The sequence below is a fragment of the Chrysochloris asiatica genome, unplaced genomic scaffold (assembly GCF_000296735.1).
Source record: "Chrysochloris asiatica unplaced genomic scaffold, ChrAsi1.0 scaffold00125, whole genome shotgun sequence".
NCBI classification, from domain to species: domain Eukaryota; kingdom Metazoa; phylum Chordata; class Mammalia; order Afrosoricida; family Chrysochloridae; genus Chrysochloris; species Chrysochloris asiatica.
The window spans coordinates 3,432,758-3,455,414 of NW_006408643.1; the positions used below are offsets into that span (position 1 = coordinate 3,432,758).

The window sequence follows — 22,657 nt, forward strand, 5'->3', positions numbered from 1 at the left end:
GAACACGAAAACAACATCCCACAGTTGAGGAGAGAACGCGCTTCTCCAGGCACCTCCCCGTTTCACGCCCCCTAGGACGCTTGGGGGCGTCACGTGGCCCCGCCTCCGCCCGGCGAACGGAAATGACGCAATCCCCGCGCGCCGCCAGGATGGCTGGGGCATGGCGGCGGGCACAGGCTACGTTCGGCTGTGGGGCGCAGCGCGGTGTTGGACACTGCGGCGGCCACTCCTGGCCGCCTTGGGGGGACGAACCCCAACTGTGGCCCAGTCCTGGCTGGCCAGGGGTCGGCGGGCCTGTGACGCCTCGCTACCGTGGACTCTGTGGGGTCGAGGCCCCTCGGCCATTGGTCAATGGAGGGGACTTTGGGAAGCGAGTAACCGCGGTGGCAGCGGCGCATTTTCGGGCAATGAAGACGCCGCCGAAGGCGGCGCGGAGGATGGGACCGGGAGCTCTGGGGGCAGCGCGGGCGGCGGGGAGGGCCCGGTCATAACGGCGCTCACACCTATGATGATCCCGGACGTATTCCCACACCTGCCGCTCATCGCCGTCACCCGCAATCCGGTGTTCCCGCGCTTTATCAAGATTATCGAGGTAATGAGAGGCCCCGCCTCGGCCTCAGTTTCCCCTTTGCAAGCTGCGGGTCAAACCGAGGCATTGCTTAGCGTCCTCAAGCATTTCAACTTTTTCAGATACGAAGTTTCTCTAACGCGGGAATTCGAATCCCTGTCTGCTACCCCTTACTTGGTGACCCAGAGCCAAATTCCTTGTATTTTAGGATCCTTTAGAATGTATCATATGACAGGAGTTGAACAGGACGGCCCACTTGGAATCCCAGTCTTGGAAATCAGGGCTGGGAGATGCCTGAGTAATATTGCAGTCCAGTTACTTTCCAGAGGTTCTTGGTAAATGTAACATCTATCCCAAGTGGTTGGCCTTGTGGTAAAGGGTCACTTTGCAAGATTCCTTATGTGTTTCCTGAGCATTTACCATGTACCAGGCATGGTACCAGGTGTTGGTGATACTGGTGGTGAACAAGACAGTTTCAGTTCATTCTAGTAAGATGAGAAGGGCAATAAACTAAAATAATAGATAATGTTAAGTACTATGGGTAATAGCTGAGCAAGAGCTGATACAGGAAGCTAGTGAGATGGGGACCGAAGTTTCCCTTTTAGTCTTTCAACAAAGTGTTCTAGCCCTTCTCCCTTCTGGCAGGCACTGAGGACACAGTGGTGAGTAAGTCATACTCAATCCCTGTGCTTAAGTAGGAATGAAAAAACAAGATCACCTCAAACTTAAGGAAAGGAAAGGAAAAAAATCCAAGATGATGTAATAGAAAGTGACACACAGGCAGTGAAAGTTCAAAGAACTTGAGAATTTAAGGTAGGAAGGACCCAATTAATTGCCTTGCCCACCCACCAGCTCTTCCTCTTTTGATGTGGACACTGGAGTCCAGGAAGGAGCAAGGCTATCTTAAGTACATGAACAAGGTCGGATGAGTCAGCTCTGCCCTGGCCCGCTGGACTCCGCTAACGGGAATGTCAAGGATCCTGTGGGAGATGAAAAGATAACACAGGGGCAGTAACCAGTTTGGGAAGAGAGGAACCTTCACATCCTTTCCCGCACTCCTGTCCTTTCAAGACCCTTCCTTGAGCTTAAGTAGTGGTAACCAGTGCAGGCCCCAGAGCCGGAACGAGGGGTTTGTAGCCTGGCTTTGTAATCTCTTAGACAGGCTATTTCTCTAGGCCTCCATTTTCTCATCTGCAAAATGGAAATAATCATATTCTCTCATCTCATAAAGAGCCCCAGTGATATCACAGTTCAGTGCTTGGCTGCTAACTGCAGAAGAAAGACCTGGCAATCTGCTCCAATAACAGTTACAGCCAAGAAAGCACTGTGGGGTAGTTCTCCTCTGACCCACTGGGCCACTGTGAAGCAGAATGGACGTGATGGCACCCTTCAACAGTCCTGACAAGGGAAGGGTGCCGATGCAGAGGCTGCGATAGCCAGCCGTTAGCAGACGAGACTGGAACTCCGGAGGTTTCTGAGGGCCTTAGTAGCTGCTCTGCTTGGCAGCTGGTTGAGTGTCCATGTATAGAATGATGGCTCTGGGTTTTGGTGAGTCATGTCTCCTCCTGACCGATGCTATGACCCTCTTCCCAGAAAAATCCATCTATTTAAAAACAACGTTTTTGGTTTTGTTTTTTTTGCAGTGGAGTTGACCCCGACTTCTGGCTACCCAACGTTTGTCAGAGTAGAACTGTGTTCCACACAGTCTTTAATGGTTGGTTCTTTGGAAGTTGATTGCCTGGCCTTTCTTCCAAGGTGCCTCTGGGTGGACTTGAACTGCCAACCTTTCGATTAACATTCAAGCACATGAACCATTTGCACCACCCAACCAAACCATGCCCACTGCCGGCAACTACAACCCGTGGCAACCCTGAAAGGCAGAAGAAAATGGCCCTGTGGGCTAGCATCTTCACCAGTGCACATTGCCATATGCTTCCCCTGGGGAGCTGCTAGGGAGTTTAAACCACCAACCTTTTGGTTTGCAGCTGTACCCTTTAATCACTGTGCTGTCAGGGACTCCAAAACTCAGGTAAACAAGCATATATTACCGATCCCTTCATGTAATTCTGATGCCCACTAAAATTTGATGGCTGACAAGTTGAGCCAAAGTCGAGTTCAGGAATTGAAATCAGAGTCCCTGGATGGTACAAATGGTTCACCTGTTCAGCTGCTAACCAAAAGGTCAGCAGTTCAAGTCAACCCAGAGGCATCTCAGAAGCTCCCTGGCAGTCTGCGTCTGAAAACTCATAAAGTCATTGAAAACCCCAGGGAGCAGTTCTAGTCTGACTCACATGACACTATGAGTCAGGGTCAAGTAGAAGGCAGCTAGGTTTGAAAGAAACACTGAGCTCTGAGGGCCTCGGTGCTCCCAGCTTCCTAGATGCTTCCTAGAAGTTGGCCCTCACCTGTGTTTGTGGGATGTGGAGTGTGATAGTCCTGAGGGTTGTTTCCATAGCTGAATAGTGGAGAGGTGGGACTAAGAAACCATTTCCATTCCACCCAGGTGACACCCTCAGCCTGTAGGACAGGGAGGCATAGCCTCTACACAAGCTTAGTGTTGCCCTTTGGACATTAATAAAAACAGGATGCTTTTGGTTTTTAAGCAAAGAGTTGAAAATGGATGTGACATTGATCTCTTGGTGCTGGCTGTTTGTCTATTCTGTGCGTGTGTATGTGTGTGTGATTTTTGTTGTTGAGACTGCACACAGTAGAACATACACTAACATTTTCTCCACCATCTTCTTGGGTGGTTTCTTTCCCATTAACATCGCTCATTTCCCCCACCCTTTCCAGTTGCTATTATCAGTTCGATCCCAACAGGGAGAGTTCTTAAAAGAGCTGGACACTGCTAGTTAAGTGAAGCTCATTTAATTTGAAGACAGCTTCAGGGGATATTTTTGGTTTAATATTTAAAGATAAGCTCAGGGCAATAGTTTTGAGGGTTCACCCAGCCTCCAAGGAACCCATTAAGGACTATAACTATTTAACACTCTCTCCGTCTGCTCTCCCTGCCTCCCTTTTCCCAGCCCTCCCCTTTTCCTGCCTGGGCCCTGTACCTTTGTGCCTGGGGTGAGATTAGCATATCCCCAGAGAAGAATACTAGTGGTTGTCAAGTGCCCTCAAGTCGCTTCCGACTCATAGTAACCCTGTGTAGGGTTTCCAAGGAGCAGCTGGTGAGTTTACCATCGACCTTGCGGTCCAGTGCTTATGGTACAGCGCCACACCAGGAGAGAGAATCCACTAAAATAACTGTCAAAATGCCGGGAAGCATGTCTGCCTGGAGCTTCACTCGGGTCATTGTCATGCTAGGTTAAAAATAAGAAGTTGGTTGAGCTGCTAAGAAGGAAAGTTCGTCTTGCCCAGCCCTATGCCGGTGTCTTTCTAAAGAGAGATGACAAGTAAGTGGCATTTTCCTTCATACCTTTGTCCAAGTCACCCTGGAGTGTAGCTCACCAGAAATTCTAGCTCTGATCTTTGACCCTTTCCCCAAAAGAATCCTAACAAGGTCAAGGCCAAGAGACCCGCATACCTTTTCAGTCCCGGCTGAGGATTTAGCTCAGCAAAAACCGTCAAGACTGGGGATTAACCTGGTTAACCTGAAAAACCCTTAATACAATGCTCCTTCGGGGCAAAATTGACCAGGCCCATCCCCAGATAGAGTTAGTTCTATTTACAGTCCCACAGGCAGGGGCTGTACATTAAAATCACAAGCCCCATGAGTGACCACCTACGCCACCTGGCGTTCCCACAGCCCTTCCCCCCCCCCCACAGGCACCTGTGTGCACCTCTCCTATCCCCCTTCCCACTCTCAGCCCAAGCCATCCTTCGAGAGCCCAGACATGTGCTGATAACCTCATTGTGCCCTCTTGTCCCAGCAATGAGTCTGACGTGGTTGAGAGCTTGGATGAGATCTACCACACGGGGACATTTGTCCAGATCCACGAGATGCAGGACCTTGGGGACAAGCTGCGCATGATCGTCATGGGGCACAGAAGGTGAGGATACAGGCTGCGACTAGGGGCGTAAGATGAACCATCGAGCACGGGCCCAGCACTGAGCTGCCCTATCGGGTACACACACTACAACTTTGTCACAAGCAAGGATGGGCCAGAGCAGAGGCGATGTCAGACATGTCCCTGCCGGGTTCCTCAGTCCCGTTAGGCTGGTGGTCTGGGTAGTCGGTGAGAAACATCCCCTTTAAAATTTTATTCGTGGCAGTAGACACAACCAGACACACTTCCATTCTCAGTTTCTCTGCAGACGGGCCATATTTTGATCATTTCTTTTGAAACTAGGATTCATGTTTATTTCGGAAAGAGAATTGAACCAAAACCAAGAACTTATCTACATACACTGTCAGTAGCTAAACCCATGGCCCATCAATGGGACTCCTAGCAGTCAAAAGCCATGAAGTCCTGGCCAATGTTAGAATGTGGGCGAGCCTCCCACACATGCTGGGTTGAAAGCAGACACAGAAAAAACGAAGCAAGGTGAATGCTTGTCAGGAGAGGGGTTGGAAACTCCTCCAGGGGGTTGGCATCAAAGGCTGTTGAACTAAAAACTTTCCCACTGTTTCAAATGTACCCCTCGAGGTTTTCCTCAAACAGTTGTTAAGTGCCGTGGAGTCAATTCTGACCCTAGCGACCCCATATACAGTTCACGAGAAGCAGCTGGTGAGCTTGAATTGCTGACCTTGCAGTTCAAACAGCTTTGCAGTATGGTGCATTAACCCCCAGCGCCACACCAGGACACATTGCTTTGCTTCATCATTACCTATGGGGGCTCTCTGCCCCGGGAAGTTCCTCTTTTACTTCTCTAGTTTATGTGTTATACTTTGTTTGTTGTTGTTGTTGTTATTGTCAGGTGCCATCAAATCGGAACCGACTCATAGCGACCCCATGCACAGCAGAACGAAACATTGTCTGATCCCGGGCCAACCTCACTACCTCTGCCACACTTGAGTCCATCAATGCTGCCACCTGGCCAATCCATCTCATTCGTGGTCTCCCTCTTTATCTCTATCTCTGACCCTTCATCTTACCCAGCATGACATCCTTCTCCAACGACTATTCCCTCCTGACAATAAGTCCAAAGTATGAGAGACGAAGCTTAGCCATCTTGGCCTCTGAGGAGCACTCTGGCTGCACTTCTTCCAAAACAGATCTATTGGTTCTTTTGGCAGTCCATGGCACTTTCAGTATTCTCCAACACCATAATTCAAAGGCATCAATTCTTCTACGATCTTCCTTATTCACTGTCCAGCTTTCACATCCATATGAGGTTATTGAAAATACCATGGCTTGGGTCAGGCGCACCTTAGTCCTCAAGCTGACATCTCTGCTCTTCAATACTTTAAAAAGTTCCTGTGCAGCAGATTTGCCCAGTGCAATACGTCGTCTGATCTCTTGACTGCTGCTTCCATGAGTGTTGATAGTTGTTCCAAGAAGAATGAAGTCCTTGACAACCTCAGTCTCTTCTCCGTTGATAAGAATGTTGTTTATTGGTCAGTACGCTTTTCTTATTGACCCTAAAGTCCTGGCCAGTAACCTGTGTCCATTGAGTTGGGGCTTACCCCTCCCACTCCACCCTGGGTGTCCGAGCACATTGGTATTCCCTAGAGTTTTGATAAAGTGTAAGGTCAGCAGAATCAGGAAGACCCTCCATCCTATGGATTGACACAGTGGCCCAAGCCTAAGGAATGTGAGGATGGCAGTAGACCAGGCAGTGCTTCGCTCTGTCGTGCACTGGGTCACTATGAATCGGAAAACCACCTCGACGACACCTAACAACAACAGTGTTTCAGGAGTAGGTTGCCAGTCCTTTCTTCTGACGTACCTCTAGGTTGAATTGAACCTCCAGCCTTCCAGTTAGCAGCCAATCACTGACTCGTTTGCATCCCCGCCCCAGGGAACCCTGACTGAGGTGCCGCCTGTACCCATTCAGAGCAGCTGCAGACACAAAGCACTGAGTTCCTTCTCTCCAGCCTCAGAGCGCGCGCTGCTGTTCACGATTTTGGGTGCTTTCCTCTGTGTGCCTGTGTCTGCCTTCAGATCATGTGACACATACAGCTCAGCAGCTGACGTCACCTCAGCTGGTGTGTTGCTGTGTTAGTAAGTTTAGTTTCTGTCTCATTCCACTGAAGGGCTGCACGTGGCTTTTGAAAAGCCCAATTTTGGCTTGGCTGACAAGGGGACTGGAACCGGTGGATGTGCTCTGCTGGACACTGCAGAATTAAAGGTCTGAGTCCATCTAGAGGGCCCCGGGAAAAAGGCGTGGCAATCTCCTTGCTGAAGTCAGCCACTGAACACCCTGTGGGGCACACCTCTGCTCTGGCACACAGGCACGGGGTCACCGTGAGTTGGAGCCAACATGAGGGCAACTGGTGGGTTTGTTCATGAAGAAAAAGGTGTAAGATGGGGTTACAGCTGACCTTCTCGGTGGAGAGACAGCTTTCCAGTTGTGTTCCTGGGACCTTAGGGCGGTGCTCAGAAGCGTTCTTGGTCTCGTGCACATGGGAAGTGTTCCGTGCCCGCTCTACCTCGTGCAGAGCCAGCAGCTGTCAGTGCATTTATTATTGGTTGCTCCCCTGTATGTGGCGAGTAGCACTGCTCCATAGGGTCTTCAAGGCGGTCACTTTTCAGAAGCTAACAGCCAGGCCTGTCTTCCAAGGCTCCTCTGGGTGGTTTTGAACCATTAACCTATGGGTTAGTAATCTAGTGCTTAATCATTTATGCCACCCTGTTGTTGTTAAGTGCCGTGGAGTCGATTCCGACCCATAGCGACCCTGTACAGGGTTTCAGAGGCTGTAAATCTTTACGGGATCAGAAAGCCTCATCTTTCTCCCACGGAGCGGCTGGTAGTTTCGAACTCCTGACCTTGTGATTCTCAGCCCGATTCGTTACCACTATGCTACCAGAGCCACCTTGGAGTCCTTATTGCAGGAAAGGCTCTGAAAAGCCTCTCATGGGAGATGCTTGTTGAAATTTGAGGAATCAAGGTTTTCCATTCTTTTTTGCTCATAGACTGTTTATCTGTCCGCCTGGCAGTGCCTCCAGAACACTCGGGGGAAATGGTGGTCTGTAGCCTGAGGACATTCGCTTCTAGTTCGGCTAGACTGTTGTTTGGTGCAAGAAATTTCAGGGATCGTTTCCGTTTGGAGTTGGAAAAATTCCTCAGGGGTTAGTCTGTGTCAGAAACTCTGTGGTATCGCTAGGGGTCCGAACCAGCTCACCAGCATGCAGCAGCAGCGTTCAGCGCTTATAACCCGGAAGTGATTGGATTGAGACCCCACCCTACTCGATATGATGGGGTTCACAGAACAAAGGAAACCCTGTTTCCAAACAGGACCACTCCCACCGCTACAGTGGCTGGGATTCCAGCACTTTTGTTGTTACTTTTTGTTGTGAGTTGAGCAAAGATTTGCAGAGCAGGTTGCCGGTTTTACACGCAGCAGTTCATACTCAAGCACATACTTTAGGGATGCGGTTCCGAACATGTGCTCTGTATGAAATGGTTGGAGGGCCGCTCGGAAGAGGTGCCTTCTGGCTCTGTGTGCTGAGCCAGTGAGGGCAGCGGTTGGGAGGCTTCCAGGCTGCTGCCTCAATCGCTATGTTCGGAAGGCACATGGGAAACGGGCTGTGGGTGAGTCTGGCTCTAGTTCAGAGAGGATGTGGCGCTGGCCTTAGGTCTCAGAGCCAGCGGCTCGTTTCCATCCGAAGACCCTGAGGTCACCTTCCCCAGTGGCTGCAGGCACGCACCTTCGCTGCCCACCCTGGCTGAGTTGTTACAGCGTGCCCCAGCGTGTCCCTTCCGCCTCGCTCTTGCCTTCAGGATTCACATCAGCAGACAGCTGGAGGTGGAGCCCGAGGAGCCAGAGGCAGAGAACAAGCAAAAGTCTCGGCGGAAGTCCAAGCGGGGCAAGAAGGAGGCAGAGGACGACTTGGCCACCAAGAGCCAGGTGGAGTTGGTGATGGAGCCTGACCTGGGTGCCCCCCACGAGGTGCTCATGGTTGAAGTGGAGAATGTTGCCCACGAGGACTTTCAGGTCACCGAAGAAGTGAAAGTGAGTCTGTGTGCAGTGGTAGAGCCACACCCCTTCGTCCACTTTCCCAGTGGACACCTGGGGCAGACATCACCAGTCGATCACGGCACGCCTCCCATCAATCTCAGACTCTTTCGTAACACAGTGCTGCCTCACAGAGGGGTCCCCTATCACCATGAGCCCGTTTTCAGGATGCACCTGGCATGTTGGGGCCCACATGGTCTTATTGAGTAAACTTTCCTTATGAAAGGCCTTGGAGGAAGCTGGGGTCAAAGGGGAAAGGAAGGTGCCCTTGGCTGCTTGTGGATAAAGCAGAATTTGAACCCAGGCCCAACCCAGCTCAAGTCCACTGTGCAGAAGCTGCCCCTCACTGTGTCTAACGTGCCTTCTCTGCTGGCCCTTCCTACCAAACCTGGAATACAGGGCCGGGGAATGACAGGCACTGTGTTGAAAAGGATTTGAAGCCTTTGAACTCTGAGGAAATGATTCTGTGATTGATCGATTGGTGATGTCTGCCATGGTCCTGGAAGGGAACTCGCCGTGTTTGCTACTAAAACCCCAAACCCACTGCCATCGAGTCGATTCTGACTCATGGTGACCCTGTAGGACAGTGGAACTGCCCGTCAGAGTTCCCGGGAAGCCTCGTCTTCCTCCCCTGGAGCACGTGGTGGGGTCAAAGCGCTGAGCTCTGCGTTAACTGCTGAGTGCCTTAGCCCCTTCAAGGAAGCAGGGGCCCCTCTGTTCTATCAAGGAAGTTTGTTCTGAAGTTAAGATGCAAGTGTCCCAGGAGACTGGCTCTGGGTTCAATGTGTCCTTTCCTGGGCCTGAGTCCCCGTGGCTGGTGAACTGGTGAATCTGGCGTCACGTCTTGTCTGGGAGGCCCTCCTTGGCCAGGTCGGGTGGCAGGTGGCTGGGATCCTGGGCACTGGCCAGACCCCAGCGGCTGTCTGCCTCCTGTCCACAGGCACTGACGGCCGAGATCGTGAAGACCATCCGTGACATCATCGCATTGAACCCTCTTTACAGGTCGGTCTGTACAGCAGGTTCACCCGCTGGGCTCCTTTGGGCAGGGTTGGAGGCACACACACACACCACCACCCAACCCCCGTCTGTGACCCCTCCCCTCTTCTTGCTGCTGAGGGCTGTGGCTGTGGCTGTCACCGTGGGCTGGGGAGGGGTCTGGCCAGGTCCTTGTGTTTGAGAGTAAGCGTGGTCTCACCACAGCGTTGGGGATGGGTGAGCCCATGGCTCTGAACGTGGGCAGACTCAGGCAGAGGATCTAACTCCCATGGGGTCCCCACAGGGAATCGGTGTTACAGATGATGCAGGCCGGGCAGCGCGTGGTGGACAACCCCATCTATCTGAGCGACATGGGCGCCGCACTGACCGGGGCCGAGTCCCACGAGCTACAGGATGTCCTGGAAGAGACCAACGTAAGAGCCCCCAGCGGCCGCACCCCACGTACACCTGTGCCCAACCAGCCCCAGCCCTGTGCGCGGCCCGAGCTCTACTCGAGAAGGAGCCCTATGGGCTGGGGGAGGGCTATCTGCCTGTGTCCATCTTCCTCATTCTCGTCATTCCCTCCTTGCCAGGGCCCCTGGGACTGGTCTGCCTGCTGTGGCCATTCCCAGCCACGGTTCTCCTTTCTGTGACTGGCCTTGTCCACTCTGCTTGTGGCCTGGGGCGGCTCTCTGTAGCTGGTGCTTCTAGAACTGGAACCCGTGGGTCTGAGGGTTTGGGCCGTTATACTTCTGTAGGGTGTGACCTGGTGGCTCTGCAGAGACCCTTACCATGGACAGCTCCCAAGACCTGTTGTCCTCCACCTGTCTTGGCACAGGCAGATGCTAGCCTGTGGCCATTCTCTTATGACTCCCCTTCCCCCCATTTCTTGATAGATACCCAAGCGGCTATACAAGGCCCTGTCTCTCCTCAAGAAGGAGTTTGAGCTGAGCAAGCTGCAGCAGCGCCTGGGCCGGGAGGTAAGCACACAGGGGCAGGTGGCTGTTTCCACAGTGAGTACCAGGCCCACCGTCAGCAGCTGGTCTGAGACTGCTGGCCACAGCAGGCCTCGAAGCCCTCCCTGCTGTGGAAATCCTGACGCCAAACGGCAGTCATTCATCCCCTCACCATGGGTTCCGGTGTCGTGTATTATACTGCTTACCTGGTTGGTGGTGGCTCAGTGGTAGAGTGCTCGCTGTTTGTGGAGCTCAGCAGGCTGGGCCAGAGCGCCTCCTACACACCCTCCACCTGTGTGTCCATCGAAGCCTGTGTGTTGCTAGGACACTGAACGGGTTTCCGCACTAAGGCAGGCAAGGAAGAAGGTGACCTAGCCACGGAAGACCCTGTGGGTCATAATGGCCCATCCGCAACCAGGCACTGAGGTGGCGCAGAATCAGGCAAGGGTTAGTCATGTGGTGCACAGGGTCCCGTGAGTCAGGGGCTAACTTGACAGCCGCTGGGAGACGACAGTAGAGCTGGTGTTCACATCAGCTGTGTGTCTGCCCTCCACATTGGAAGGTTTCGCATTGAAAATGGAAGGAGTTGGAGCACTAGAGAGCGAGGTTTTCTCTTCCCTGCATTCCTGGAAGACAGCGGGGGACCATGACTGCACCCCCCTCACCCCCGGCCAAGGCAGAGCCACACTTCAGGCCAGGATCTCCTGTGCACCCTGGTCCTGATGGCCCCCTTTGGCCCTGCAGGTGGAGGAGAAGATCAAGCAGACACACCGGAAGTACCTCCTTCAGGAGCAGTTGAAGATCATCAAGAAGGAGCTGGGCCTGGAGAAGGAGGACAAGGACGCCATCGAGGAGAAGTTCCGTGAGCGCCTAAAGGAGCTGGTGGTCCCCAAGCACGTCATGGACGTGGTGGACGAAGAGCTGAGCAAGCTGGGCCTGCTGGACAACCACTCCTCTGAATTCAAGTGAGTCTGCGGCCTCAGAAGTCCAGGTGACTGGTGGGGAGTCTGGGACACCAACCTTGTCAGCCGTGGGTACAGCTGGAGCTGAAAGGCCACAAGGGGGCACTCTAACAAATGTATTCCTTCACAGTTCTGAGGCTAGAGCCCAGCCACACAATACTGGGACTCACCTCACGGCCCAACCAAGATGACATTAACCATTGTGGCGTTATGTGCCAACAAGTCAGTTCCCACTTATAGTGACCCTGTATAGGGTCTCCAAGAGTGGCTGGTAGATTTGAATTGCTGACTTTGCAGTAACCAAGCTAGTGCTTATCCTACGGTGCCATACCAGAGCTCATAAACCAGCACAGTCCACCCCTTGTTGACTTCACACCTGTATGTAATCTCCTCTAAACAAAGACAATTATATACTCACACACCTAACACGATACACCTAGCATGCATACAGCCAAAACCCACCATCTTTGCTCACATCTCATGTTTTATCATAAACACACATACTCGCGTAACAAAACGAAGAAGGAATGCTCACAACAATTACAGCCTGCATTTCTACAACTGATCCCATGCTTGTGACAAGTATTCAGAACTGCTTTCTTCCACCGCCCTTTCTCTAGTCCTCTATCCTCACAGGCACCTCAGCTGGTTGTAGTTGTTTGCCTGGTGGTCTGGGCCATGTCACGTTAGAACTGGGCTGCTGTAGTTTCCCATTGACTAACCACAGGTCTGGGAGCACTCAGAGACGTCCTAGGATTCAGGTGACATTCTCTGCCTTCATTAGGAATGTCTGTCCAGTTTCCCCTTGGTGATCAGGGTCAGTCACAGCAGCCAGTACAGGGCCCCCTTCTTTGCCTATTGGTACAGAGGTGTGAGGAGCCCATAGTGCTCCCGGTTCAGTGGAGTCTATGCTGTGTCTCCAGGTGGGAGCGTTCAGACCTCCAGACCCACATAGAATAGAAGGTCCCAGGGACAGAAAGCTTTAATAGTGAGTGATGTGACCCACTCTCATTTTCCATCTCCCCTTGGGTGCTGGACCCTTGAATCCTGGCTGTGGGAGTAACTGCAGCATATATTGGGTGCTGGTTTAGAGCATATGCCCCCTCCTGGGGAACATTGCCCGAACCCTGCAAGGGACTGCCACCTAGCGGGAGCATTAGAGCCCAGTTCTAACGTGACATGGCCCAGACCACCAGGCAAACAACCACATGATTCTGTCTTTAGAAGGTCATTCCATCATTTGATCAAGACAGCTGCTTCAGGATGCTGAGGAATATAGTGGTTCCAACTCATAGCAACCCTGTATAGATTTCCGAGGAGTGGCTGGTGCATTTGATCTACCCACCTTGAGGTTCGCAGTCCAGTGCTTGTCCTACTAGGGTCTAGGACACCAGTGAATTCCCTGAGTGTGGATCTGTGACCACACTCAGTTTGCTGTGCAGTGAGCCCCTAGATCTGAGGTGATACTGAGTGGGGTACTATGGTAGAGGGTCCGGCGTTCTATAAGTCCACGGATGGCAGATTTGGCAGTAAATCCATATCCCGAGACATGTCTATTCCAGTAAGACCCAGACACTGCCCTCCATGACGGAGCTAGTCCTAGCTCATCAACCTGCCACCAGGTTGCTGGCTCATCTCCCTGAGGAATGGTCCCCCATCTGGGACTCCGTGTTAGTCCCTGCTGCCAGCAGACAGGGCGCTCAGCAGTGGCTGTGGGCAAGTCAGCCTTGGTATGTGGAAGCCCATCCTGCTGAGCCCACACCTGACCTTCCTCCTGCCACCATGGCTACTCTGTTCACCAGCCCACTGGGCAGGGAGAGGTGTGGGTAGGGAACGAGGAGGCCTGGTCTCCATAGAACGTGTCAGCCTGTCCACTTGGTTGTTAGAATCATCCTCTACTGAGGTGACCCTGTAGTGAGCATTCACATGAGACACAAATGTTTTCACAGAGCACTCTCCACACACCTCTCTCCCCCACACCTCCTTGTCACCAATCATGTTCCTTCCGAATCTCTGAGCATCTAGCCAGACCACTGGCCATAGTTATGTATCATGTCAGGTGATTCCCCGTCAGGATAGCAGATGACTCTTCCTCCACAGCTGGGTCATTCGCATGGTTTTCCTGGGGAGGGGGTTTAGCAGACAAAGATTGAATAGTCTCTGCAGAGAGGAGGGGTAATGGCTGTTGTCAGGCATGAGACAAGGCATTATAGGGACTCAGTTGCCTCCAGCTGCCTGCTTACCTGCTCATTGGTCCCCACCCCAGTGTCAGGGTCCCATTTCTTCCTCATCAGTAGCCTCACCTCAGGCAGCATTCAAGGCTGAGACTTCAGCTAGGTTTGGAATCCAGCCTCGCTCTGATGTCACTTTGGGTTTGACTTTTGACAGCGGCAGCTCGGTCCCCACAAGGAGTGAGGCTTCTTTTCAGGGCCCAAGCAAAAGCACTGAGGTCTTTATGCGGCGCTTGAGCCATGGCTCTGAAACCCTGAGCTCCTACCTATTTTTTAACCATCTTTTCCATGAAAGCAGGACCAGCTAAGCCCTTTCCATACCCTTCTCATTCCGACAAGATCGGAGAAAAGGATCAAACACGGAATTACCCAGAACCACCCTCAAGACACTATGTCTTAGGTTAGGTTCTTCAGAGAAACAAAACTAGTGAAGCGTGTACACGAGGGTGCTTCAGAAAGTTGGTGGGAAAATGAAACGAAAAGATCCTGGAATTTTCCCGCGGACTTTCTGAAGCGCCCTCCTGTGTGTGTGAGAGAGAGAACTGTTTATCTCGGGATGGCTGCTCTAGCTGATGACCCCACGTTCTGATTCTGATGATCAGAAAACAGGCCATGACCTCAGGACGCTGTGGAAGCAGGTGAATCCCAAAGTCGGCAGGACAGATGATAGGTGGCTGGCTCAAGTCCCGGGAGCCAGCGGTCCCGTGAAGATAAGCGGGTGCAGGGTCTGGAGCAGGGGAGACGTCATGGGAATTTCCATGCCCTTTCAATCCCACTGTTCCTTGAATTTTTTGAAGTCCTTTCCAGCGGTTCCACGGGAGAAAGATGAGGCTTTCTGCTCCCGTATAGATTTACAGCCTTGGAAAACCCTGTACAGGGTCACTGCGAGTTGGAACCAACTCTCTGGCTCTTAAGTTGTGGTGTGCACTGTGGGATAAGCATTCAACCACCAGGTCTATTTCAACATCAAGGTTGTGGTTCAGACTCACCAGCCACTCCTCAGAAACCCTATACAGACAGGGTCACTATGGGTCGGAACCAACTCAACAGCACTTAACAACAACAAGCCTGCCACAAACCCACCAGCTCTACACAGGGTCACTGAGAGTTGGAACCAATTTGACTTCACTTACCAACAACAACAATCATTGTTGATGCATTGTGTTGGTGTGTGGTTGTGTGCCATCAAGTTGGTGACTCACAGTGACCCTGTACAGGGTTCCCTGAGCTGAAAGTATTTGTGGGAGCAGAAAGCCTTACCTTTCTCCTGGGGAGCAGTTGGAGGGCTCACACTGCTGACCTAGTGGTTAGCAGCCCAATTCGTGACCCACTACGCCACTAGGGCGCCTTCATTAACACAGAGAGGGGAGGATTTGCTACACAGAAATTGGAGAGTTAAGTGTGTCACATCGCAGAATGGAGGCCAGCCACACAACATTGGGAAGGAATCATGGCCTAGCCGAGTTGACGTGTGACGCTGACCCTTACATCCCCCACTTCAGCGCCTTGATTTACTCACACTCCGTGCAAGGCGTCATGTTCACAGGTTTCCAGCTTGATTGGCGGGGATGGGGAGTGTTCCAGGTGGTGTGGCTATAGACATCAGAGATGAGTAGGCTGAGGACATCTCTGGGCACCTTTCTGTCTCCCTCAGAGCTTGTGTCCTTCCTTGGTCAGCACCGAGTCATGTGGGTATTCACCACTGGCTGTCCCGGTGCTTCAGAGGACAAGCCCACGTCAGTTACATGGGGCTGGGACCCCCTCTTGGGGCACTATATGCCAGAACCCTGGCTTGCCTGTCACCTCCCAGACAGCTTTGTGGTCTGTGAAAGGACCCAGTCGGCTGTGGTCACAGGTTCTGTGTCCTCTGGGCCTGCGGTCAGCCTGTTCATGTCCAGCACCAGAGGGTGAGCCCACTGCTGACAGTGTTCACAGCAGCACTCCAACGCCTGTACCCCGAAGATTCTAGGCCTGGCGTTTGCCTTCCCCCCAGCGCATACCTACCTTGATTCCCCACTTGCCCTGGACACCCTCAGGTCCACCCTGGTGGCCTTCAGTGGAATGAGGCCAGAGGCTCAGCACAGCTCCATGCAGCTCCCTGTGGACATGTGCCTGGAATGTACCGTGAGGCCCCCACTCAGCCGCGGTCCGCTGGGCGCTGCACCAGGCTGGGGTCACCAGCTCCTGTCTCTCCTGTGGCAGCGTCACCCGTAACTACCTGGACTGGCTGACGTCGATCCCGTGGGGCAAGTACAGCGATGAGAACCTGGACCTGGCGCGGGCCCAGGCGGTGCTGGAGGAGGACCACTACGGCATGGAGGACGTCAAGAAGCGCATCCTGGTGAGCCCACGTCCTGAGCGCGCTGCATCAGGGCGTCTCATGCGTTTGCCTTGCCAATAAGCGTCCCTGGACCCTGGGTTTCACGTGTGCTGTGTGGGGTCCCACAGGAACTAGCTGGGGGCTGATGGGGCGGAGGGACTCCAACCGGAGGCATGCAATGATAGCGGGGGAGCCGGACAAGTGCTGCACTATGAAGACCCTTCCCTGAGAGTGGGCTGGCAGAGTCTGTGGGTCCAGGGAACTGGGTGCTGCTGGTCACACATCCCTGGGCACAGGCTTGGCGCTGAAGGGAAACACCCACCAGCTGCTCCGCTAGAAAGACGACTTGTGTTCCCAGAAGGATGTGCAGCCTTGGGAACCCTGAGGAGGGTCCGCATGAGTCAGACTCAGAACCAACTGGATGGCCCCGGGTGTTGGGACCACAGACGGCCCTCACAGGAAGTGACAGTTCCAGCTGACCAGCCCCTCGGGGAAGAGCCCAATCCCCTTAAGAAGCCTGGCGAAAGTGGGAGGTGTGGGGCTCAGGGTCCTAGAACACAGACCTGTGTCTCTTAGCTCCCCCCTCCCCGATTTGGAGCGGGGCATATCTCTTGTGGCCCCCACCATGGAGTGAGGGTGTGTCTCTGAGCCCCACCTCTGCCTACAGGAGTTCATTGCAGTCAGCCAGCTCCGAGGCTCCACCCAGGGCAAGATCCTCTGCTTCTATGGCCCCCCAGGTGTGGGCAAGACCAGCATCGCCCGCTCCATCGCTCGCGCCCTGAACCGCGAATACTTCCGTTTTAGTGTCGGTGGTATGACTGACGTGGCCGAGATCAAGGGGCACAGGTAGGCCTCGCTCCCCGAGTCCCTCAAGGCTCCCTCAGCCCTGGGTCAGGTTCCTTCTCTTTGGGTCCCCACTTGACATTTGCAAGTAACCTGTTCCCCTTGCTCTGGATCAAAGAACTGAGGCCTAGGTGTGAGACGACTTCAGTTCAGGCCTGACTAAATCCAGGCATTCAAACAACCGCAGTCTCAGCAGACAGCCCCTGGTAGCTCTAATCCTGCCCCAGCAGATCAGCCAGCTGATGAGAGTACCCACCAGGTGGGCGCCTGTGGACCAGTGTTGAGGGGACATGGGGGTCCCAATGAGACCAGGAGCCCCAGCCCCCTTCCTCTTCTCCCATGACCAAGGACTAGGCCTCCTCCGGCCCTGGGGGTGGGTTGGCACAGGCATTCCAGCTCTGCCAGTCAGCGGAGACGGGTGTGAGGTGTGTGGTCTGTTTGCCCCTGCTGGGATCATCCTGTGCGGAGTTGAAAGGCGTGAGACTATGTTTAAAAACTAGGAGCTCTGCACATCAGTTCTGGTGCCCTGGAGTGCCCTGGACCGCATCTGGCGTGGGGATGGGCCAGATCCCGGCTAGGCACAGCTTCCACCCACCGCCGTCTGGACCCCAGGGGCTTGTCTTGCTGGTCTCTCTGCTAGGGCCTGCTGTGGGCGCTGAGATGCCCGGTCAAGGACACTCAGTGGGAGATGACAAGACCAGGGAAGCAGGGCAGAAAGGTCAAGACGGACGGGGGTCCGGCCTTAGAGAGCTTAGAAAGGGCAGGGTGTCATCCCCCCAGGAAGAAGCTGTGGGCTTGGGGCAGTAGAGTGGGCTGAGGGAGGCCAAAGAGCCCCTGCTGGCAAGCGGTGTGAGGCAGGCCCAGCGGAGGGGCACAGCCAGGACAGGTGGGGGTGGCGGGGGTGGGGATGCCTAAGTTCAGGAGCCTGCCCGGAGGCTCAGCCAGGTCTATGCCATACCTGCTGGTGAGCTCCCACATTTGAACTCTGTCCCCTTCAAGGGTCCCTCCTCTGAGCCTCAGGGAGTGTGTTGGCATCTCCCCACATCTGCAAGTTGGGATGATCCTCTGCAGGTGGCCACCACTGCCAACATCCCATGGTCCCGGAACTCCCCCTCACCTCAGGGTCAACGCTGCCGTCTCCCCCATACAGACGCACATACGTGGGAGCCATGCCCGGAAAGATCATCCAGTGCCTGAAGAAGACCAAAACCGAGAACCCCCTGATCCTCATTGACGAGGTGCGGGGGCGAGAGACGGGCTTGGGGGTTTGGGGGTGCATCCCAGTCACTGTGGAGCCTCAATAGGGGGCGAGGGCGCTACTTTCCTGCCCACAACCATACCTGCTAGCCACTCTGTGACCCACCCCACAGCCTGCAAGGGCTGTTCCTACCTGGTCTCCCACCCGGCAACAGTGCCCCCTACCCACTCCTGCCTCAGGTGGACAAGATCGGCCGGGGTTACCAGGGTGACCCCTCGTCAGCGCTGCTCGAGCTGTTGGACCCAGAGCAGAATGCCAACTTCCTGGACCACTACCTGGATGTGCCCGTGGACTTGTCCAAGGTGCGAGGCCCGCTGGGAAGGGGGCTGGCAGGGCTGTAGTGGGGTAGGCGGTCCTTGGCACTTTGAGCTCCTCCTAGGTGCTGTTCATCTGCACAGCCAACATCACTGAGACCATCCCCGAGCCGTTGCGGGACCGCATGGAGATGATCAATGTGTCCGGCTACGTGGCCCAGGAGAAGCTGGCCATCGCAGAGGTGAGGTCCGCCCTGTGGCAGACCCTGTAGGTCCCTGCCCTCAGGAGCTGGCAGCCAAAATGAGATTGGGGAAGAGGCTACATGGAAGGGTTTAGTGTGGTTGGAGGGCGTGCTGGGTGTTCTGCATGTCCTTCGTCTGCAACTGAAGGCACAGGCTGACTGTCCATTAGGTGGCCTCTATTCTTCTCTAGTCCTAGAGGGCCCTGACGTAGTTCTGTTGTTTCTCCCCCGCTCCCACCACCCCCAGCGGTATCTGGTGCCCCAGGCCCGGGCCCTGTGTGGCCTGGATGAAAGTAAGGCCAAGCTGTCCTCAGACGTACTGACGCTGCTCATCAAGCAGTACTGCCGGGAGAGCGGTGTTCGCAACCTGCAGAAGCAGGTGGAGAAGGTGAGCCCGCTGCCCTGCCCCGGCCACTCCCATCCCCACCACCACCCCCACTCTGCCCACCCCCACCCATTCTCCTCCCCAGGTGTTGCGGAAGTCTGCCTACAAGATCGTCAGTGGCGAAGTTGAGTCTGTGGAGGTGACACCCGAGAACCTGCAGGACTTTGTGGGGAAGCCTGTCTTCACAGTGGAGCGCATGTACGACATCACACCCCCGGGCGTGGTCATGGGACTGGCCTGGACTGCCATGGGTGAGCAGCGCCCAACCACACCTTGAGAGCAAGCCCCCCCGCCCCCGTGCCCCTGGGCTGCTGCTGCTGCTGGGGTGATGGAGCCACTGGGTGGGCTATGAGCTCACAGGGTCTACCTGCCTCCCAGGAGGCTCCACACTCTTTGTTGAGACATCCCCAAGGAGGCCCCGGGACAAGGACGCCAAGGGGGACAAGGACGGGAGCCTGGAGGTGACAGGCCAGCTGGGGGAGGTGATGAAGGAGAGTGCCCGCATAGCCTACACCTTTGCCAGGGCCTTCCTGATGCAGCGGGACCCTGCCAATGACTACCTGGTGACCTCACACATCCACCTGCATGTGCCCGAGGTCAGTGCCCACCTGCCCTTGGTGCCCACCATCTGCTCCATACCTGCCCAAGGCACCCCACCCACACGCCCACCTGCTGTTTCCCCCAGGGTGCCACACCCAAGGACGGCCCAAGCGCTGGCTGCACCATCGTCACGGCCCTGCTGTCCCTGGCCCTGGACCGGCCGGTGCGGCAGAATCTGGCCATGACCGGGGAGCTCTCCCTGACGGGCAAGATCCTGCCTGTGGGTGGCATCAAGGAGAAGACCATCGCGGTGAGCCCTGGACCAGGAGCCCAGCGTGGCCGCAGCCCCACAAAGGAAGGGCAGTGAGCACGGCACAGGTGGCAGAAGGGCTAGATTAGGACCCGGGGTTCAGCTCCTGGTGCCCACTGCTCCTCCACCCTTCCACAGGGCTTCTCAGGAGCCTCCCCCAAGAGTCCATCTGTGCTCACCCATGAACTCTGGGCTTCAGAGGGGTGGGGTGGGGTCTTTAACATCTCCTCTGATACTGTCTCTGATACTGTCTCTGATACAGTAGCCTCTGATACTGTCCTTCACCAGGAACATCAACTGTTCAGGGGGCCATGGTGGCTGGGTGACCCAGTCCAACAGCCCTTCCTCACCTGGAGGCTCAGAGACAGTGCCCTCAGTGTCCCAGGAGCACGGTGGTGACAAAACACCTGTCCTCCCCCCTGGGGAAGGCCAGTGGGACTTGGGCTTCTCCCCAAGCGAGCTGGGAGGTCTGGAGAGCTGTCTGGAAATTCTGCTCTTCAACTTTGCAATGTCGATCAGAAAAGCAGGTTCTCACTGCATGGTTCCAGAGTGGGGGGCGACAGGAACCACTGGATAGGGAGCTCAGTTTCCTCATCTCAGCCATAGGCCAGCCCCACAACTGTGTCCCTCCTTTGCAGGCCAAGCGTGCTGGCGTGACGTGCGTAGTGCTGCCAGCCGAGAACAAGAAGGACTTCTATGACCTAGCGGCCTTCATCACCGAAGGCCTGGAGGTGCACTTCGTGGAACACTACCACGAGGTCTTTGATATTGCCTTCCCTGGGGAGGAGGCCTCACAGGCCCTGGCTGTGGAGCGGTGACGGACCCAGGCCCGCTGGACTGGACTGGACTCTCGGGCTACCAGGCCAGGCCATGTAATTGGCAGAAGGCACTCGGGACAGCAGCCCGGGCACAGGCCCTCAATTATGGTTTAATCAGAGTCTGGCACAAGAGATGTTTAATTATGATTAAAAACCATTTCCATTACTAAGTGGCTATCTGCTTCTGCCCACTGCCACCTCTCCCCACCCAGTCCCAAGACCAAGAGGTGATGCAAAAAGACAAAACCATCCCTCCCTCCTCCCAGGCTGCTGCACACACAAAGGAGCCAGGCGGGAACTGGGCGTTTGTGTAAAGGTTTTTATTAGGAGGGGAGGGAGGGCAAAGTGGACAGGGACCTGCTCAGTCCTTCTTGGCAGCTGCTTTCCTCATGGCAGCCAGGACGTTGCTGAGCTCCTCTCGCTTCCTCTTGGCACGGATGTGTGTCCCCACCTGCAGGACACAGGACTGGTCAGCTCAGCCTGGGGTCCATACCCATCCCGCCCTGCCCGGGGTCCACCTACCCTTTTCTTGATGAACTTGAGTGCCCGCTTGTCCTTGGACACCTTGAGCAGCTCCATGGCCCGACGCTCATAAGGCGCAAAGCCACACACCTCCCGGATCATGTCCCGCACGAACTTGGTGTGCTTGGTGAGGCGCTAGGGACAGGAGAGGTGCCATCAGGGCCATGGGGCTTCCTTCTCCGCCAAGCCCACCCACCCTCAGTGTGCCTGTTTCCCCAGACATGACAATAGTCCCTTCCTGGGTCACGATGGAGGAATTAACAGAACAGGTCCCTGGTGATAACACTGAGGCCACGCAGAAGTCCTGTGGTAGTAAGACCTGGCAGCTCTCTTAAAAGATGACAGCCTCGCTGTGACGTCTTCCCACTGTCACACGGGGTCGCCTGTGGCCATAGAGGGCACCCAAGGGGCCCAATACAACTAGACAGCAGGAATCCTCCCAACACAAGTCCAATTTTGGGACAAAAGCGAGGTGGCACGGAAGCCTAGCCAGGCCCTTCTCCCAACTCGCTCCTGCCCTTTGCCCAGGCTGTCCTCTTGGGCCTAGGCTCCCCATCCACTGGGCACAGGTAGGAGCCTGCAACACTCAAGGCCTTCCCTTTCCCCTCCAAATCTTAACGTTAAGTGTTGTGACCAGGTGGCAAGGAATGCCCCCTCCCCGCCTTCCACTAGACTAAATCCTACTCATACGTGGAAACCCGCTCAGTCCCGCGGCCCGCCTGCTCAGGTTCGTTCGCACGGGAAGGGCAGGGCAGGGCAGGTCGAGGTTTTTTCAGATAGGTGCTCACCGAGCTCAACAGGCATCCTGCGTTCACCAGTCTGAGCAAGTCCAACTACCCCTCTTCTCAGTTCAAACCCAACCATGGCTCCCCACTTCCCTCCAAGAGACCCCACACCAATCCCATCACGGATCCGGGACCGACACTCACCCCACGGCGGCGGCTGTGCCTCGGCTTGCTCACGTTCTTGGTTACTTTGTGGCCCTTGTTGAGGCCAACGGCCATAGGGTAGCGCACAGCCATGGCTGGGACAGAACAGGGAGAGGAAGTGGAAGTGAGTCCCGGGTTGGTCTCTGCCGCCCGGAACCCCGCGCCCCTGCTCGCTCGAGCTCGCTAGTTGCACCCTGCTGTACCCCAACCCGTGCTACCTCTTCTGGAGGCCAGATGACAACGGATCCCGGCCGCACAAAAATACACTTACCAGCTTTCCTTCAATGGCTGCTACGGCGGAAGGAAGGAGCCGCGCGGAACTCTGGGATATCTACTCTGGTCCCGAGGCGCAGGCCAGAGAGGCAGGAAACGAGCGCTCTCCCCCTGGTGGCTGGAGGAGTCGCTGCAGATTTAATGAGCATGCGCGATTGAGCTTCGCGCACGTATCGTTGTTGTTGTTGTGGTTGTGGTTGTTAGGT

The 22,657-nt window shown here is 54.9% G+C and overlaps 2 protein-coding genes across 4 annotated transcripts; one reads left to right on the top strand and one right to left on the bottom strand.

Annotated features, from left to right (window-relative positions):
• Positions 1 to 90: 90 nt before the first annotated feature.
• On the top strand, positions 91 to 20,751 carry LONP1 (lon peptidase 1, mitochondrial). Of its 3 annotated transcripts, none has more exons than XM_006868901.1 (19): positions 161 to 341; positions 453 to 592; positions 3,878 to 3,966; positions 4,444 to 4,563; positions 8,399 to 8,630; positions 9,574 to 9,635; positions 9,913 to 10,042; positions 10,505 to 10,588; positions 11,309 to 11,529; positions 15,960 to 16,098; positions 16,745 to 16,923; positions 18,071 to 18,158; positions 18,358 to 18,480; positions 18,558 to 18,674; positions 18,922 to 19,062; positions 19,145 to 19,310; positions 19,438 to 19,655; positions 19,745 to 19,909; positions 20,548 to 20,751. In XM_006868901.1, exons 1-19 carry the CDS (start codon positions 161 to 163, stop codon positions 20,725 to 20,727), a joined length of 2,775 nt encoding a protein of 924 aa, XP_006868963.1. In that variant the 3' UTR covers positions 20,728 to 20,751. The 3 variants fall into 3 exon arrangements, with proteins under 3 accessions (XP_006868962.1, XP_006868963.1, XP_006868964.1); XM_006868902.1 differs by having other exon boundaries at positions 161 to 292; positions 479 to 592; XM_006868900.1 differs by having other exon boundaries at positions 91 to 592.
• Positions 20,752 to 21,036: 285 nt separating this feature from the next.
• RPL36 (ribosomal protein L36) lies at positions 21,037 to 22,276 on the bottom strand. The gene is made up of 3 exons (XM_006868903.1): positions 22,179 to 22,276; positions 21,250 to 21,384; positions 21,037 to 21,178 (listed from the first exon to the last, which is right to left on the bottom strand). The coding sequence occupies exons 1-3, from the start codon at positions 22,269 to 22,271 to the stop codon at positions 21,089 to 21,091; spliced, it is 318 nt and encodes a 105-aa protein (XP_006868965.1). The 5' UTR covers positions 22,272 to 22,276; the 3' UTR covers positions 21,037 to 21,088.
• Positions 22,277 to 22,657: the final 381 nt, after the last annotated feature.

Excerpts from the sequence above, each read along its gene's own strand:
- LONP1 (XM_006868900.1), top strand. The coding sequence starts at position 161 with ATGGCGGCGGGCACAGGCTACGTTCGGCTGTGGGGCGCAGCGCGGTGT. Across the intron at positions 9,636-9,912 it reads GCATTGAACCCTCTTTACAG|GGAATCGGTGTTACAGATGA; the intron begins GTCGGTCTGTAC and ends GGGTCCCCACAG. Across the intron at positions 16,924-18,070 it reads GCCGAGATCAAGGGGCACAG|ACGCACATACGTGGGAGCCA; the intron begins GTAGGCCTCGCT and ends TCCCCCATACAG.
- RPL36 (XM_006868903.1), bottom strand. The coding sequence starts at position 22,271 with ATGGCTGTGCGCTACCCTATGGCCGTTGGCCTCAACAAGGGCCACAAA. Across the intron at positions 21,385-22,178 it reads GGCACAGCCGCCGCCGTGGG|CGCCTCACCAAGCACACCAA; the intron begins GTGAGTGTCGGT and ends TCCTGTCCCTAG. Across the intron at positions 21,179-21,249 it reads TCAAGTTCATCAAGAAAAGG|GTGGGGACACACATCCGTGC; the intron begins GTAGGTGGACCC and ends TGTGTCCTGCAG.